This window comes from Typopeltis vanoorti, chromosome 5 (genome assembly GCF_054136105.1).
Source record: "Typopeltis vanoorti isolate ZY-2024b chromosome 5, IOZ_Tvanoo_1.0, whole genome shotgun sequence".
NCBI lineage: Eukaryota > Metazoa > Arthropoda > Arachnida > Uropygi > Thelyphonidae > Typopeltis > Typopeltis vanoorti.
The window spans coordinates 93,496,413-93,512,253 of NC_143553.1; the positions used below are offsets into that span (position 1 = coordinate 93,496,413).

The window sequence follows — 15,841 nt, forward strand, 5'->3', positions numbered from 1 at the left end:
AGGCTAGTGATTAAGTCTCAGGACTGACATGTTGAGTATAAGAACAAGTTAAAGGAATTTTCTCTGCAGAGCTTGACAGATTCGAAGAGGTGATATCATTGATGCATACAAGTTGGTAAGAGCAGCCCATCAGGTAGATACTGCATTAGGTAATAGGTAGTGTGAGTATGAGACTCATCACTGGAAACTGTATGAGAGCCATGTAAGTAAGGAAGTGAAGAAGAAGGTTTTATGGTGAGTGATGAATAAGTTGAATGCATTACATTGGTTAGCAAATGCTCTAATACTGAACATTTCAAGGCTAGATATGAAATGTATTGTAGCTTGTTAAATTTTCTTTTGACTCCATGGAGGTCTCCAGAAATAATACTTATGCTAAGGAAACTAGAAGTATCCCCAAAAAAGAAGAAGAAAATTTTTCCACCAGTTTAAAGAAACACAAGAATGGCAACCAACCTAATCAGAAATCAAGCAGCTAGCAATGAAACTGTTTGAAGTGAGATGGTGAAGGATGCTGCCAACGATTCCATGGACTGATGGATTCGATCTATAATAGTAAGACAGTTTTTGCCAAAGATCATATATGTCAAATGTCATAGTTGATATAACAAATCACTCAGTGGTCTGGTTAGTGTGCCAGCTCTCCAGCCAACAGGCTTCAGGTTCAAATCCTGCCACGGGCATCGATGTTTGTGATTGTTTTTAGGTGGGAGATGAATTTCATCTCCCAGCATGAGACCACCACCACACTTATTGGAGATCTGAAGTATCTTGAAAAAAATTCCATGTAACTTTAGATCTGGGTTTTCAGACTATGTAAAAAAAGAAAATAAAAATATGAATATTATATATATATAATTGATAAAAATAGTAGCAAAAAATTCTTAGCCCATCCATGGTACAAAATATATTATAGGTTTGCAAATAACCTTTCATGGGTGGGACCAACTTATTAAAAAAAAAAAAAAGAAGCAAACTAGGTGCTACATCAAAAATGCCTTTTTAAATACTAGTTCCAACTTGTAAAATTAAATGGATATTTTATTTTTCTTCTAAACACTTTCATCACTAGATATAATTTTGTAAAAGTTCTTCTGAGGTTATGTAGAAAATTTAGAATTTTGAATACTTTTGAAGTAATGCTATATATTTAACTTACATGAAACACTTTCAACTGGACATAGTTTATATGAATTAATCTCTACTCAATTTAGAAACAAAAGAAAGAATTGGAATTGTTTAGACAAAATGAATTTAAAGAAGGACTGACAGAAATATTCAATTCTAATCTTCCTTTGAATGAGCAGATCGACCTTTTGCCATACAATAACTGGTGGGAATTCCCTAAAGAGAAGTTGAAACTAGGTAATTTATTATTATTATTATTATTAACATGCTCCATGATGTCAAAAGAATCATCACTCTTAACCAGCAACATATCCTTCTTATTTAAACATGTACAACACATTACATCAATTACAGCTGTTCATTTCACCATTATTCAAATCTGCCCTTCATATCTAAAAAAAACCTCTCCAACAACTTAGCATCTAGAAGCTGAGTTGTTGGAGTTGTCAACAAACAATTCTTTTGATGACAAAAGAATTGAAGATAGGAACCGCCAACATAAGGAATATTGGAAAAGAAATCTAACTTGCAAATAAATCACTATCTGGATCTAATTAGCATTACTAAGATATATTTGTGCAATAACAATTAACAAAAGGAAGGAGTAGTGATAACATTCAACAAACATCAAGATAAGCTTCTAGATTGGAAAACAGTTAAAAGTGGGCAATATTCAAAATAGGAAAATGGACAGTAAACCTTATTTACTTCTATGGTCTCATAGAAGGTTCTCCTAAGGAAGAAATGAAGGAAGTTTTTGAGTCATTTTGTGTCAAGGCAGCTCACATCAAGAAAATCAGAAAATGGTCCTTGTTGGAGAGCAAGCAGCTGACATCAAGAAAATGGGAAAATGGTCCTTGTTGGAGACTAAGCAGCAAAATAGGAAATGAATCCCTAAAGCCATACAGAAACATTTTGGGAAAAGTTAAATACAAGGCTATTAATAATGATAAGTGCCTGTTGGGTTTCTTCTCCGGATGTGAACTAGTCATTACTAACACTATGTTCCAACATAAGTGAGTATAACAGAGGATTTGAAATTATAAGTGATCATCACTTATTTTTAAACAGAATAAAAATGAATATCACATTGAAAAGAACAATATGTAAGAAAGTTTTAAAAAGAAGTTGAGCAGCTTTTACAAAGAAAAATTTTTTTTGTTTGAAAAAGTTGTTTCATTTTTTTCAACAAAAAAATGAAATAATTTGAAAACAAGAACCACACATTAGAGTCTCAGTGACAAACTCTTAAGAAAACATTGATTGATTCAACTAGGGAAGAATCGAATTCTGGTGGCCTGCATGGCAACAACCGAGCATTCTACCACTGAATGAAAGGACCAAGGCTATGAAAATAGGCTGGAATATAGAAAACTTCAACTGCTCGATGAGACCTATTCCATTTATCCAGTTATGCTCTCATTCTATTATAGAACATGAATAGATTGCTAAAGCAAGACCTCCTCTTTGTCCTCATCATATGTTACGCTTTCGCGCAGGCCTACACATTTTATTGTGTAAGCTTCCATAACCGATAATCCTGCAGAATAGGTTGGTTGCTGCTTATTCCCAGTAGTATCCCATGTCTGTTGAAGTGTATGTTCGTGGGGCCTGTTTGCCTGCTTTGCAGGAGGAAAAACCTCAAGATAAACTGGGGGAAAAAACCCTGCTGTCCACACCCAAGACTGGCTAACTTGGCTATGGCTGAGGAAGATCCTTAATCTCCTCACGTTTTTGATGGGAATTGAACCTAAGACGCTCCTTCCCAGGCATATGGTTGCGAAGTGCATAGCCACTCAGCTAACTGTGCAGACAAAGCAAGACCTACCATTAACAAACCATGCTGTCCTCAAGAGAGGATCCTAATGCTGTATACCCACCTCTGAATGTGATTCTTGACCAGCCTCTCCAGTACTTGGTGACAATATTAGAAATACTGATTGGGCTATAATTTGTTGTTTCTATCCTGGCTCCATCTTTGTACAATGGAAATATAGGAGAATGAAATGGATATAAATTAAGAAATAATGCTTGAATGTTATCCTTCATAGCACAAAGCGTGAAATTGAAAATTTACAGAAGCAGCAAGAGATTATGAGGACTGAGAAGAGAAAGAAGCAAGTGGTCCAAAGTAATAATAGAGACAGAGCAAACAAACTAGAAAAACAAGTTAAGGAGAAAATTACAAGTATGTATGACTCAATGATCACTGGATTGCTTAATGAAAGTGTAACGAAATTGTGTTTTCCTGGTGCAAAATTCATGATATTAGTCATGCCATCCAGATGAAGAAGGTAAGGTGAAAGAACTAATTTTTTTTTGGTACAAATGATCTGAGAGGCGAACTCAGGGGGAGGGTGTTGGTAGCAAAATGAATCAATTTATAGGTATGCAGAAGGAATGATGTAGGATTAGTCGAACTATGGTCTGTGTTTAAGGGAAATAAGAATTTGTATAATGCTGATGAACTGCATCTAAATGATTTGGTGTGTTAGGTATCTAGAGAGCTTTGTTCACCAAGCATGCTGAAGCACAAATTCAGGAAAACTTAATCAGTTAAAGTTGAAGCAGATGAGTTTGTCTGTGGGCTCCCATGAAGCGAGTGAGTGTGAGAATGAATGACCAAGTGCAGAATCTAGTCTCATAAGCAGAAATATTGAATTGGTTAGTTAATTCAGGAAGTAAGGGTGATTTGAGGTCCTAAAGGGATGCTTCAGTTTTGATATATTAATGCTAGAAGTATCAGGAACAAGAGGGAGAAGTTTTTGGCAGCATTGATTAATGCAGCCAAGCCAAAGGTTATAGGCATTGGTGTGACTTGACTAACAGAAGAAGATGATGTAATAACAGTGATAGAAAGTGAGGGGTTAAGTCTTTTCAGGGAAGACAGAGAAGATAGGTTGGGAGAGGGGTACTATGATGACAGCAGATGAATTGCAGCCAAAAAGAACAGGAGATTAGTGGGAGGGTGGCTTTTCATTTGAATCAGTCTGGAGTGAGATCAAGGCCAGTAAGACAAAATATACATAGGTTGGAAGAGGGGTACTACTGATGACAGCAGATGAATTGCAGCCAAAAGGAACAGGAGATTAGTGGGAGGGTGGCTTTTCATTTGAATCAGTCTGGAGTGAGATCAAGGCCAGTAAGACAAAATATACAGTTAGTTGTTGCTGTAGGCCAGGGGGTTCCACAGATGATGTGGAAGGTATGCATCGACAAATTAGTACAATGGGTGCAAGTCTAGTGATTATTATGGGAGGAACTTCAACTATAAAAACATAGGCTGGAAGGAAATAGAATTTATACACTTACTGAGAGATAATTACTTAAGGCAGCATGTGATGAAGGGGGACTATGAGTGGGAGAGTATTAGACTTGGTCACAGGATCTGAAGAATAATCAAGATGACCACATTGCCTCCATTGGAGAAAAGTGACCATGAGGTCTTGACTTGGGAAATTATAGAACATGAAAAATATTCTGTCAAGAAGGTGTATGTGCAGAACTATGTGATGACAAGCTTAGGAAGAAGCTTAAATCTGTTCCATGGCATAAAACACTGCAGGGATGTTAGTAGTGCATGGAATATAGTTAAGGGTTATCTAGAAGTAGCAATATTAAATTATATACTTAAGTAAGGAGGGATAATCAGGTAGGAGTTAGATGGACAAGTAATATCATTAAGCATGAGCTATAGAAGAAGAAAATGCTGTGGAGGGTATACAAGGAGAAAGGCGACCAACAACACATGAACAGTACAAGGCTCAGACAAGAAAGGTGACCAACATGGTAAGATAGGCAAAATCAGATTAAGAGAAGAATCTAGTCAAGCAGGCCAAAGGAAATCCCAAATAGTTTTTTCATTATGTGGCAAGTAAGAAGAAGAATGACTATGGAAGATTAACCTAAATGAGTGCTGATGGTGATAAAATGACAGAAGACAGAATAGTTGAGTTACTGAGTGAACACTTTGAAAATGATATATCATCCCAAGTGAGGTTACTGCTGTGATATAAGTGACAGACACTGATGTGGAAGCAGAGGTGGATGAATTAGAGGTTCTTAGGATATTAAGAATCTCAGTGTAAATACTGCTGTGGGATTAGATGGGATATCATAAAATATAGATTCCAAGAAATTATGTGCTTGGTTTAATCCTTTATCCAAGTGTAAGCAAACAAAATTTGCACATGAAGTAACTTCATGACTAGACAGCTCATATATAGAGGCTAATATCTTTACATCACTTGCCTTAGCATCCCAAAATGCAAAGCACATATCCTTATGGATATGTATAATGCCCTCTATAATGACTCTTCCCATAATGTGTAGGCATTATGGGAAGAGTCACTACACAGACCGGTTATGATCTTTGTTGAGATATCAGTGGGAGCCAGACCTAGAAGTGATACCAAGATTGAAATACGCAGAAGTCATATTTGTTATTATTATTATTATTATGTAACACCTCCAGGGAGTCCAAAGACTCATCAAGGAAGGGCACCCTCTCCACCAACTACAACTAACCGCAACTACCATCATCATCTATACCAATGCCATCTACCGCCCATCATCACTGCTAGTATTTTCACAGACAATCACAAACATCCATGCCCATGGTGGGATTCAAACCCACTGCCTTTTAGCTGGAGAGTGGATATGCTGATTACTCGGCCAAACAGGATGGCAATTTCCATATACAAGTACCCAAAAGGTGTCACACTTTACTACTAAAATACTCTGGATTAGAGATAGATGTTGAAAGTTTTTCTACTTGGTTATACTATATACTAGATGGGATATCAGCTCAGGTTTTGGGTGAATGTGCAAGGGAACTGACAAGGACTCTGACTAAGCTCTTCAATTTAATTCTCAGCACTGCTAGAGTTCCAAAGGAGTGAAAGAGGGCAAAATAATCCCCTTTCATAAGGGAAGTTCTAAGCAAATTATAGAATAATTAGTATCTCGGGAGTTTGGTAAAAGTTTTGAAAAAATTGGTCAAAAAGAGAATTCAACATGGCTTTGTGAAGAGTCAGTCATGCCTTAGTGATTTTTGTAATTTTTAGTAATTTTGACCTTAGTAGTCATGCCATACTAATTTTTTATAATACAGTAACAGCTGCGTTGGATAAAGGAAAATGGCACATTTTCCTTTATTGTTCTGCTGGAATTTGCAAAGGCATTTGACAGAATACCACATGGAACTATTTTACACAGATTAAGACAAATATTACATTAAGACAAATATAAATAGGGATGGATATGACACTGGTTATGTGGATACGAGGTTGGCTGCTGGACAGATATCAAAAAGTGGTATATGGAGGGCAGAATCAAGGTGAAAGCAGATAACTAGTGGTGTGCTGCAAGGTTCAGTGCTGGGATCACTACTGTTTAATTTTTACATGAATGATATGGCAAATATTCAGTTGTTTGCTGATGATGGAAAAATAGGTAGAGAACCAGTTATTATTATTATTCAGGCCTCCATGGAGTCAAAAGACTCATCGTGGGAGGTCCTTCCTAAAAAACACAAAGTCTATCATACCACTCCTTGAACTCATTGACCGTTCTCGCTCTCACCACTCCATCAGGCAATGCATTCCATGGTTCAACTACCTTCCATGCAAAGAAACCACTCCTCACCCTCTTGCTCACAATTTCCTTTCATAACTTCCAGGGATGGCCTCTTGTTATCACTCCTTCCCGCTGTTCAGCCAAGCGAAAGAACTCCCCAGTGTCAACCCTGTAACCACCTCTCAACAGTTTAAAAGTCTCAATCATATCATCTCCCCTTCTTCTATCCACCAAACTCTGCAATCCACGTTCCCTCAGCCGATCCTCATAACTATCATTGTACAGTCCTGAAACCATCTTTGTCATCCGCCTTTGTATCCTTTCCACAGTTAATTTATCCCCTTCAAATCCTGGGGACCAAATCTGAGAACAGTAGTCCAATCAGAGTCTTATACAATGGAATGATAACTGTTTTATCTCGGCAGGTCAGTGTCCTTCTCATTATTGCAGCAATTTTCTGTGTTACCTTCACTATCTTTGCAATATGTCCCCTAAATTTCAGGTTTCTATCAATCATCAATCCCAGATCTCTTGTCTCCCCTATTTCCTCCAGTATAACTCCTCTCATAGAGTATGCAGTGTCCCATTGATGTTTCCCAAACCTCAAGACCTTACATTTTGCTGCATTAAACCGATATCCCCATTCATTTGTCCATCTATCTAGCTTATTCAAATCCTCTTGCAGGGCTGCCGCATCTGCACTATTACTAATAATCCTTCCCAGCTTTGCATCATCTGCAAACAACTGAACATCCCCCTGCAATCCACTGACAATGTCATTGATATAAAGGTTAAACAATATAGGTCCCAGCACTGAGTCCTGTGGATCCCACTTGTAACCCTCTGCTTCCTTGAAACTGCTCCACCATACACAAACCACACACCAGTTAATCCAGGGTGGATGTGGAGAGTTTGCAGGATGATATAAATATGCTGTCAGTATGGGCAAAAGATAATGGATGTCAGTGTAATGTGAAGAAATGTAAATTTATGCATTTTGGAATAAATACATTACAAGCTGTGTACCACGTTGAAGGAACTGTAACAGGAAACAGATGAAGCTAGAGATTTAGTGGTGGTGGTGGTAGACAGTGACTTAAGTTGAAAGGACATATTTCTAGGGTTGCTAAGGTCGCTCATAAGATTACTTATGAGCGACCCTAGAAATATGTCCTTTCAACACACTAACAGATAGAGACATGGAAGTTGTTATTCCTCTTTATAAGGCCTTGAAATGTCAACATCTGGATTACTGTGCTCAAGTCTGGTCTTCTGGGTTTCTTGGGGAAGAAACCAGGAGATGTGTGGATTTCAGAAGTTGGTTGATAGGAGAAAAAGAGGAAATATGATAGAAACATTTAAGTTACTTAAATGGTTTTATAGGGTTGATGAATGGGAAATGTTTCAGCACTTGGCTAGAGGGGGGGCCACAACAATAGGTCATCCCTGGAAGTCGAATAAAGGTGTGGATGAGTTGCGAATGAGTGAAATGGTTACCAGAGCCAATCGTAAGTGCTTTATCTGTTAATGGAGTCAAAGAGAAGAATGATCGATTGTGTGGGTGGTTTGGTTTCCTGTGAAGAGTTTTCAACTGTGAAGAGCTTTTGGATTCCATGGAGGTGCTCATATAATAATAATAATCATTTTTGTCTCATTACTTCTAATCTTAGCACTGGTAGACAAGTGCTAAGATTGCCTCAATTTTATATCTCCTCCTCCTTCTTCTTCTGAAATTAATGTATATATGATATTTGACCACCCTGCTGAAGAGTGGTTAGATATTTCTTAAAATGTGATCAATTGAAATAGTAAGCTGGAATTAATTCCAGACACTTCAGGCCAACAATAAGTGGGGAGGTGGTCTCACACCAGGCAATGAAATTCATCTCCCACCTAAAGACAATCATCACAAACATCCATGTCAGTAGCAGGATTCCAACCCACAGTCTGTTGGTTGGAGATCGGATACACTAACCACTTGACAATTGGATAATATACTTTCTAAAGAGAATATTATTCTAAGTTTAGTAAACCCAATCTGACATGAAAAATACTAATAGTTTTATGGAAATCTATACAGCGGTATGAGAATAATACAAAATAAGATTCTGAAAAACAGAGAATGTATGTTTTTTTTGTTTTGTTTTTTTAGGGAAAACTCTTGGTCAAGGAGCATTTGGAAGGGTTGTTAAAGCTGAGGCAGTTGGTCTGAAAGATGGTGAGATTTCTACCACTGTTGCTGTTAAAATGCTGAAAGGTAAAGAATTATGATTTCTTAAATTATTACTAAATATTTAATTAATTCATATATTATGCGAACCATAAACTTCCTAATTGAATCTCTGGCTACTTTACAAGAAACAAAAGTATTCAACCATGTTTCTATATTGCTTTGAGTGGATGTATCGAAGATATGTGTGTCATGAAAATAAGTTTCATGTTCATCAGAATTCTTGTATGATGACCACAAGATGAGAACCTATATTAAAAATAAAAATTGAAAAAAAAACTTTAATAAACACACAGTAGCTTGACTAGTAAGCAATAAAAAGAGCATACAGTGGATGAACATTAAAATAAATAATGAACCCTTGAAATTAGATATACTAGTTGGTATTGTCACATACTACAAATGCAATGGATATCATAGCCAAAATTTGTGAGATTTTTGATGAGTGAAGACCAGACTTGATGAAGGATTGTGCTTTGGTTCTTATTTCATTGAGAGGGAATGTGTAGCATTTTGGGAGCTTCTTTAAATTTTCTAACAGAACAGTATACAGCATTTCTGTTTTTTGCCAAAGTACCTGATGGAATTCAATGGTTGTGTGAAAAGCTAAACCATATATGAGTTTTCTTTTCATGTTTGGCATCTTTAAAATGCTCTGATATGCAGATTTATCTGAATCCCCATTTGATGAACATAACAAATGCTGCATGAACAATGAATCATAAGGTACTGGCTTCTTGAAGGAAGAGGTAGGAGATTTCAGAGGCTGTAAGATTCTGTAGCTCATATAATAGAGTGAAATCATTTTTATGCCATGACTTTGGAGAATCCAAGAAATTTTGTCCCTAACATTGGAGATGTAAGGAAGGGTGACCACCTTTGAAGTCTTGCTTATTTATCAATCTCTTGAGAGATGTTTACAAAATTCTGGTGATCACCTTGCACCCATATCCATTATTTCTCTTCTCTGTGTTGCTGGAGATGTTGTATGCTCTGAATATACTGAATAACAGTCTCTAAAAATAAAAGACTTTGTTATTTAGTACACAGAAAACCCATCAACATTGGTAATTTCTTCCATGCTTATTCTCACTACACTCTTTGCAGAAGATAGGAATAATCAAGGGATACAGCATACACCATCTCTGTAGCAACATAGGGAAGAGAAATGCCATAGACCCAGTCACCATCTTGGTTGTCCAATATGGTGATTGCCTGTTTTAGTCTCTGCAGAGTTCTTTTTTGCTGTAACTAGATAGTTCCATGATAACATCATCAAAAGATAAAGTTGGCATCCTAGCATCATTATTTTCCTCCAATGCTTGTATGACTATATCAAATCAATTCCCATATACTAAGAAAATTCACTGCTCTACTCTAGTCTTACAAAAGAAAGACAATGGAAGAATCCTGAAAAATGTGTGCCAACTAGGCTCCTCATCAAGACAACATTTCCTTCAATTGTACTCAAAATTGTGCTCCATAATTAATATCTATTTTATATCATTTATACAAGCAAAGTCATCTAATATCCAACAGCATTGAAACAAACCTATCTCCTTTACCTCCATTCTCTTGAAAATAATGGATAAAGTCACTAAAACTCAGTGCTTGCACAAAACTCACTACTCGCAATCCTCACTTGTAAATCTCTTGATAAACCTACATTTTTACAAATGTTGTGGTAAACTTTGGTCACTCTTCACATTCACAAGTCATTTGATTGGTCTTGCATAGAGATCTACTTACCAAACTAGTATCTTCTGGTCCATCTTATATTCTCTGCAGCTGGACTGCGAATTTCTGTTCTGGTTGTGATGATGTCCTCACTTCAGATTGGTCCACCAATTCTGAAGTACCTAGGACTTGATACTTTTATCCACATTCTTCCTACTGAACTTAAGTGACTAGGGCCACCGGGTGCATAGGAGCTGCCTGTGTGCAAACTTTAAAAAACTGCTTCCCCTTGAAAGTCATTGAAAGTAATTAAAAAATGAAACATTTTTATAATTATAATATATATTTATTACAGTAATAAATACAAGAGTAATCATGCAAAACAAATCAAAAGAAAATCACATATGAAAAGTAAAGTATATAATTATATGAATAACAAAAAATAGTTTTGGAACATATATACATAAGAATAACATAAGTTTATAAATACATTCAGATCATTTACCTAATAAAATCACAAAATTTGTACCCTTCATTCTTTTAATGCCACAAAATTCTTAGTTAATTCCCCCAAGTCTAAACTATCCTAATATCTGATTATTAACTAAAAGGAATTCACAACATACACTAGAATATAAATTAGATAAACTTTAATATATATTTCCAATATTTTGGCAACGTCACGTTGCCATCTTCAAAGGAACTTAAAACAAAGACACATGCATGCAGGCACTACACACAGTAAATGAGGACGAAGCAAGGAAGCTATTGTTTCTCCTAAAAGTCCTGATGGTGCGCCCCTAGCAGGTTATGTAGGTATTCATGGCTGTTGGGGCTGAAGGTCTCCTGATGTACATCTCCCAAATTTGGGGCAGTCTCATGTAACCAAATTTGTTGAGATTTGGCATGTTTCTTTGGGCTGAGGCTGATTCCATGAAAAGTCTTTCAAATTTGAACTTGCTACGGTGTATTATTGTGACTTTCTTCCACCATATTCTGTGACGTGTATCCAGAGCATGGTCTGAAATTCTGATATTTGCTGTCCTGTCTGTTTGGCTAAAGTAGGAGAGCTTACAGCTGCAAGGGACCTGGTATACACTAGGTAGGTCTAGGGCAGGGGTCAGCAACCTGCGGCTCTGGATCCGCATATGGCTCTTTGAATGAATAATTGCGGCTCTTTTCATTATTAAACAATCTATTTTTGAATAATGCAAAATGAATGTTATTTATTAAATTTGAAACTAAAAACCCTAAATATAGCATTTGCAATAAATTAAAGACATTTTACATTTAATCAAGGATATTTTACAATTGAAAATAGTACATGCGATGCTGAAATTTTTAATACTTTCATGTTTGAACTCTTTGAAATCATACATGATAATCTTTCTTTACATTCATCTTGGATTATCATGGATAATGCAAAAATTCATAAATCCACTGATTTGTCAAATATTTGTTTTATTCATGCCAATTAAAATTATTTTCACCACATTCATACATGCTTAATCCCATACAAAACATTTTTTTGAAGATAAAATCTTATGTGAGAGAGGTTTTGTCTTCGAGAATGGAAAGAAATAATCTTCCTGATTTGATTCATGATGCAGTAGTAAGAATTACTACGATGGGCTGTATTAATTATTTTATGAATATGATGAGAAACATAACACTTGCAATACAAAATCATGAGTTTTAATTAAATAATTAAACTTAAGTTATATGTAGAAAGTATTTTATTATAACATTTATTATACCCAAGGTAAAATATTTTCTACATTTATATCTCCTTCTGAGATTTTTATTTAATAAGGTTAAAACACCTTATGGTAACTTGCTCTGGTAAAATACTTATAAGCTCTGTATTACTAAAATCTTGGTATTTCTAGCCTGGTTCCCACTGATGAGACCTCGATAAAGGTCGAAACCAGTCTGGGTAGTGGCCCCCCTTGCCTTTAATACAAAACATCATACATCTCCTCCAGGAGATGTGCTTTGCATTAAGGGTAAATATTAAGATTAGTGATCAGAGCTTATTCTACTTTTACCATGAGTTGCCTTGGTCTTGCACTACGTGCAGGATCAGCTAGACTTGCAACACTTGCAGGCGCAAACTTGACTTATTTGTCTGTTTGCTTACTTGGGAAATGGAGTAAAACCAGGTTTAAAATAGCTTGGTATTTTTAACATAAACTTAAGTTATGTTTTATGTTGTTTTAATTTATTAAACCAAATATGTCACGCTAGGCTAGTACATGTAGCGCTACGGTAGCACTTGCCTGTCTGAACGGGCCCATTATCTTCACATATAGTGCAGGTATGGTCTGTAAATCTGCTCACTTTGTTAAAATAAGTAAAGGTTTTGTAGTGGATGTTGCAGTGCTTTCATTTACTGGTGTTAGGTAATGTGAATATTGCAACACTAAATTAAATATTAACAGAATAAAAATATTTTTGTAGTATTTAAAATGTCAGCAAAGAAGAGAAAGATAGAACAAGAAAATAGGGAGTTTAAAAGTGAATGTACCGAAACCTATGCATTTGTAGCAAATACAGCAGGATTTCTAATGTGTTTAATATGCTATGAAAAGCTTTCAAACAATAAAAAATCAAATATAGAAAAACATTTTTTAAATAAACACGATACATTTGACAAAGCATATCCACAGGGAGATGAAAGAAAAAAAGGCAGTAGAAGAGCACAACGCAAAGTAAACCTAACTAAATGTTCATTTTCCAAATGGATAAAAGCATCAAGAAATACAACTATTGCTAGTTTTGTGACCGCTCAAGAAGATGTTAAACGACGAAAACCTTTTACGGACGACGAATATGTGAAAGAATGTTTTATTAAAGTGTCCGAATTTCTCTTCTGTGATTTTAAAAACAAAGTGGAAATAATTACAAAAATAAAAGGCATGCCATTACAATCTGCTAAGATTGTAAGGGACAGAACTATACGAATGGCAGAAGATATAACAAATCAGCAGATCTAAATTCAACACCAGGATTCTTCATTGCCTGTGACGAATCATGCGATGTGGATGACATTGCACAGATTGTACTTATTTGTAGATACGTAAACTCTCAAGGACCTCAGAAAGAATTACTCAATATACTGCCACTTACAGAACATACTTGTGGAGAAGACATTGAATCTGCTGTTACCACTTGCTTGGAAAGTAAGGGCATTAATATTAACAAAATAATATCTATTGTGACCGATGGGGCGGCGAGCATGAAATGTACAAAAAATGGTTTTGTTTCTTTATTTAAAAAACAAATTTTGCATGACGTGTTTTCCTTTCACTGCACAATCCATCAAGAGATACTTTGTGCACAAACTTTCCCAAAAGAGATAACAGTAGTGATGGATTTGGTTGTAGAAATTGTTAACAAAATAATGGCAAGACCACTACATCATCAGCAATTTTGTGAACTTCTTAAAGAAATCAATTACAAATATTCCGATCTTTTGCATAACAGAATAAGATGGCTTTCCAGAGGTGAGATGTTGATGCGATTTTGTTTCTAAGACAAAAAGACCTCAATATGCACAGTTAGAAGATACTCATTGGTTACAAAAATTCTACTTTATGGTGGATATGACTTCCCATTTAAATGCACTAAATAAGAAACTACAGGGAAAGGGAAATACAGCAGTTTTGCTTTTAGAAGAAGTGATTTCGTTTGAACAAAAATTATATTTGTTTGCAACAGACTTAGAGAAAGGCACATTATTACATTTTCGTATGTTGAAGAAATATCAACAAGAACAAGCTGATAATAATTCCATAAATTTAACCTTTTTCAAAGAAATTGTGGTAAATATACGATCTGAATTTAATGGGAGATTTGAGGAGTTTAGAAAGAACAAGGCAACTATGTCATTTTTATTGAGACCACTTGAAATTAATCCTACTGAATTAAATTTTTCACCTTTTGCTGGAATTGATGAGGCTGCATTTCAACTTGAGTTAGAGGACCTGAAAACCAAGGATTTGTGCAATTCAAAATTTAGAAATCTTGCAGCTGACTTGGAGGAGTTGGAAAGACAAAAATCTACCCTTGCAATACAACACAAATGGTCTGAAATAGAATATCTTAAAAAGCAAGATCAGATTGTATTTGACACGTGGAATTGTTTACCGGACACTTTACATTCAGCTAAAAGCATACGCATTTGGACTTCTATCGCTTTTCGGATCAACATATTTCTGTGAGCAAATATTTTCTAATATGAATTTTATTAAAAGTAAGTTGAGAAACCAACTAAACAACGTGAGTCTTTCGTCATGTTTGAAAATGAAAATTACGGCATATTCGCCGCAATTCAGAAATTATCCCAAGAAGTTCAACAGCAAAAGTCGCACTAAGTGATATTTTATATTAAAAAAAAAAGGTATGTTATTGGATTTTATACATATATTTTTGTAAGGAGGAGGAAATCTTTGTTTTATTATTTAATATTTAAAAATATCATATAATTTCGTGTGATATGCCACCCCTGTGTTTTACAAGTATGATAACGTGTTACTGTAAAAAAATAAAAAACTGAATAAATAATTTAATTACAATATTTTTCAATGTAGTTTCTAAATTTAAAGCAGTGATGAGCAATTAATTAGTAAACAAATACTCGGTTCGATCCACATAAAGAATATTTTCTTTTTCTTAGATAAGAAAGTATTAATTTATTTTCCATTATTTAAGTATATTTTAATTTTTTAACCTGCACAAATGAATCCACATGTAAAAATCAACATTTATAAAATAGATTTTTAATTAAAATATACTAATTCTGCCATACAAAATGAACACCGTGGACCACACAAAAAACCTGAGAGGGCCGCATGCAGCCCATTGATTGTAATGAGCCTGAGCCAATTGACCATTGGTTGCTCATTACTGCGTGCGGCTCCTTAAATTTTTTTTAACAGATATAATTTTAAAAATGGCTCTTCACTCCAAAAAGGTTGCCGACCTCTGGTCTAGGGGAAGTGGCTGGTCTTTAGTGGAGCGGATAAGGGATGCCAATTTTCAATATGGTCTGTAAGAGATCAAGTCATGTTTTTTTAGGATTTTGGTAATTTTTTTCAACGGTGCCTCCGATGTAAGGAATGGTGATGTATTTAGAGTAATCCTTGTTGTGAAGGAGGTTGTGGTTTACTGGTTTCAATATTTTTTTGGGTGGGGTAGCCATTGGCTGAGAAAGTGTTGAGGATGTGA

General features: G+C 35.5%; 1 protein-coding gene across 4 annotated transcripts in view; it reads left to right on the top strand.

Moving 5' to 3' along the window:
• Positions 1 to 15,841, top strand: part of LOC150106656 (vascular endothelial growth factor receptor 1-like) — a 672,835-nt gene that overhangs the window by 405,237 nt on the left and 251,757 nt on the right. For 3 of the 4 annotated variants that reach the window (XM_090392613.1, XM_090392614.1, XM_090392615.1), the window contains exons 13-14: positions 1,215 to 1,365; positions 8,858 to 8,962. In XM_090392613.1, coding sequence (XP_090248739.1) covers positions 1,215 to 1,365; positions 8,858 to 8,962 — 256 coding nt within the window. The remainder of the gene's footprint in view (positions 1 to 1,214; positions 1,366 to 8,857; positions 8,963 to 15,841) is intronic. The other variant, XM_090392616.1, reaches the window with a different exon arrangement.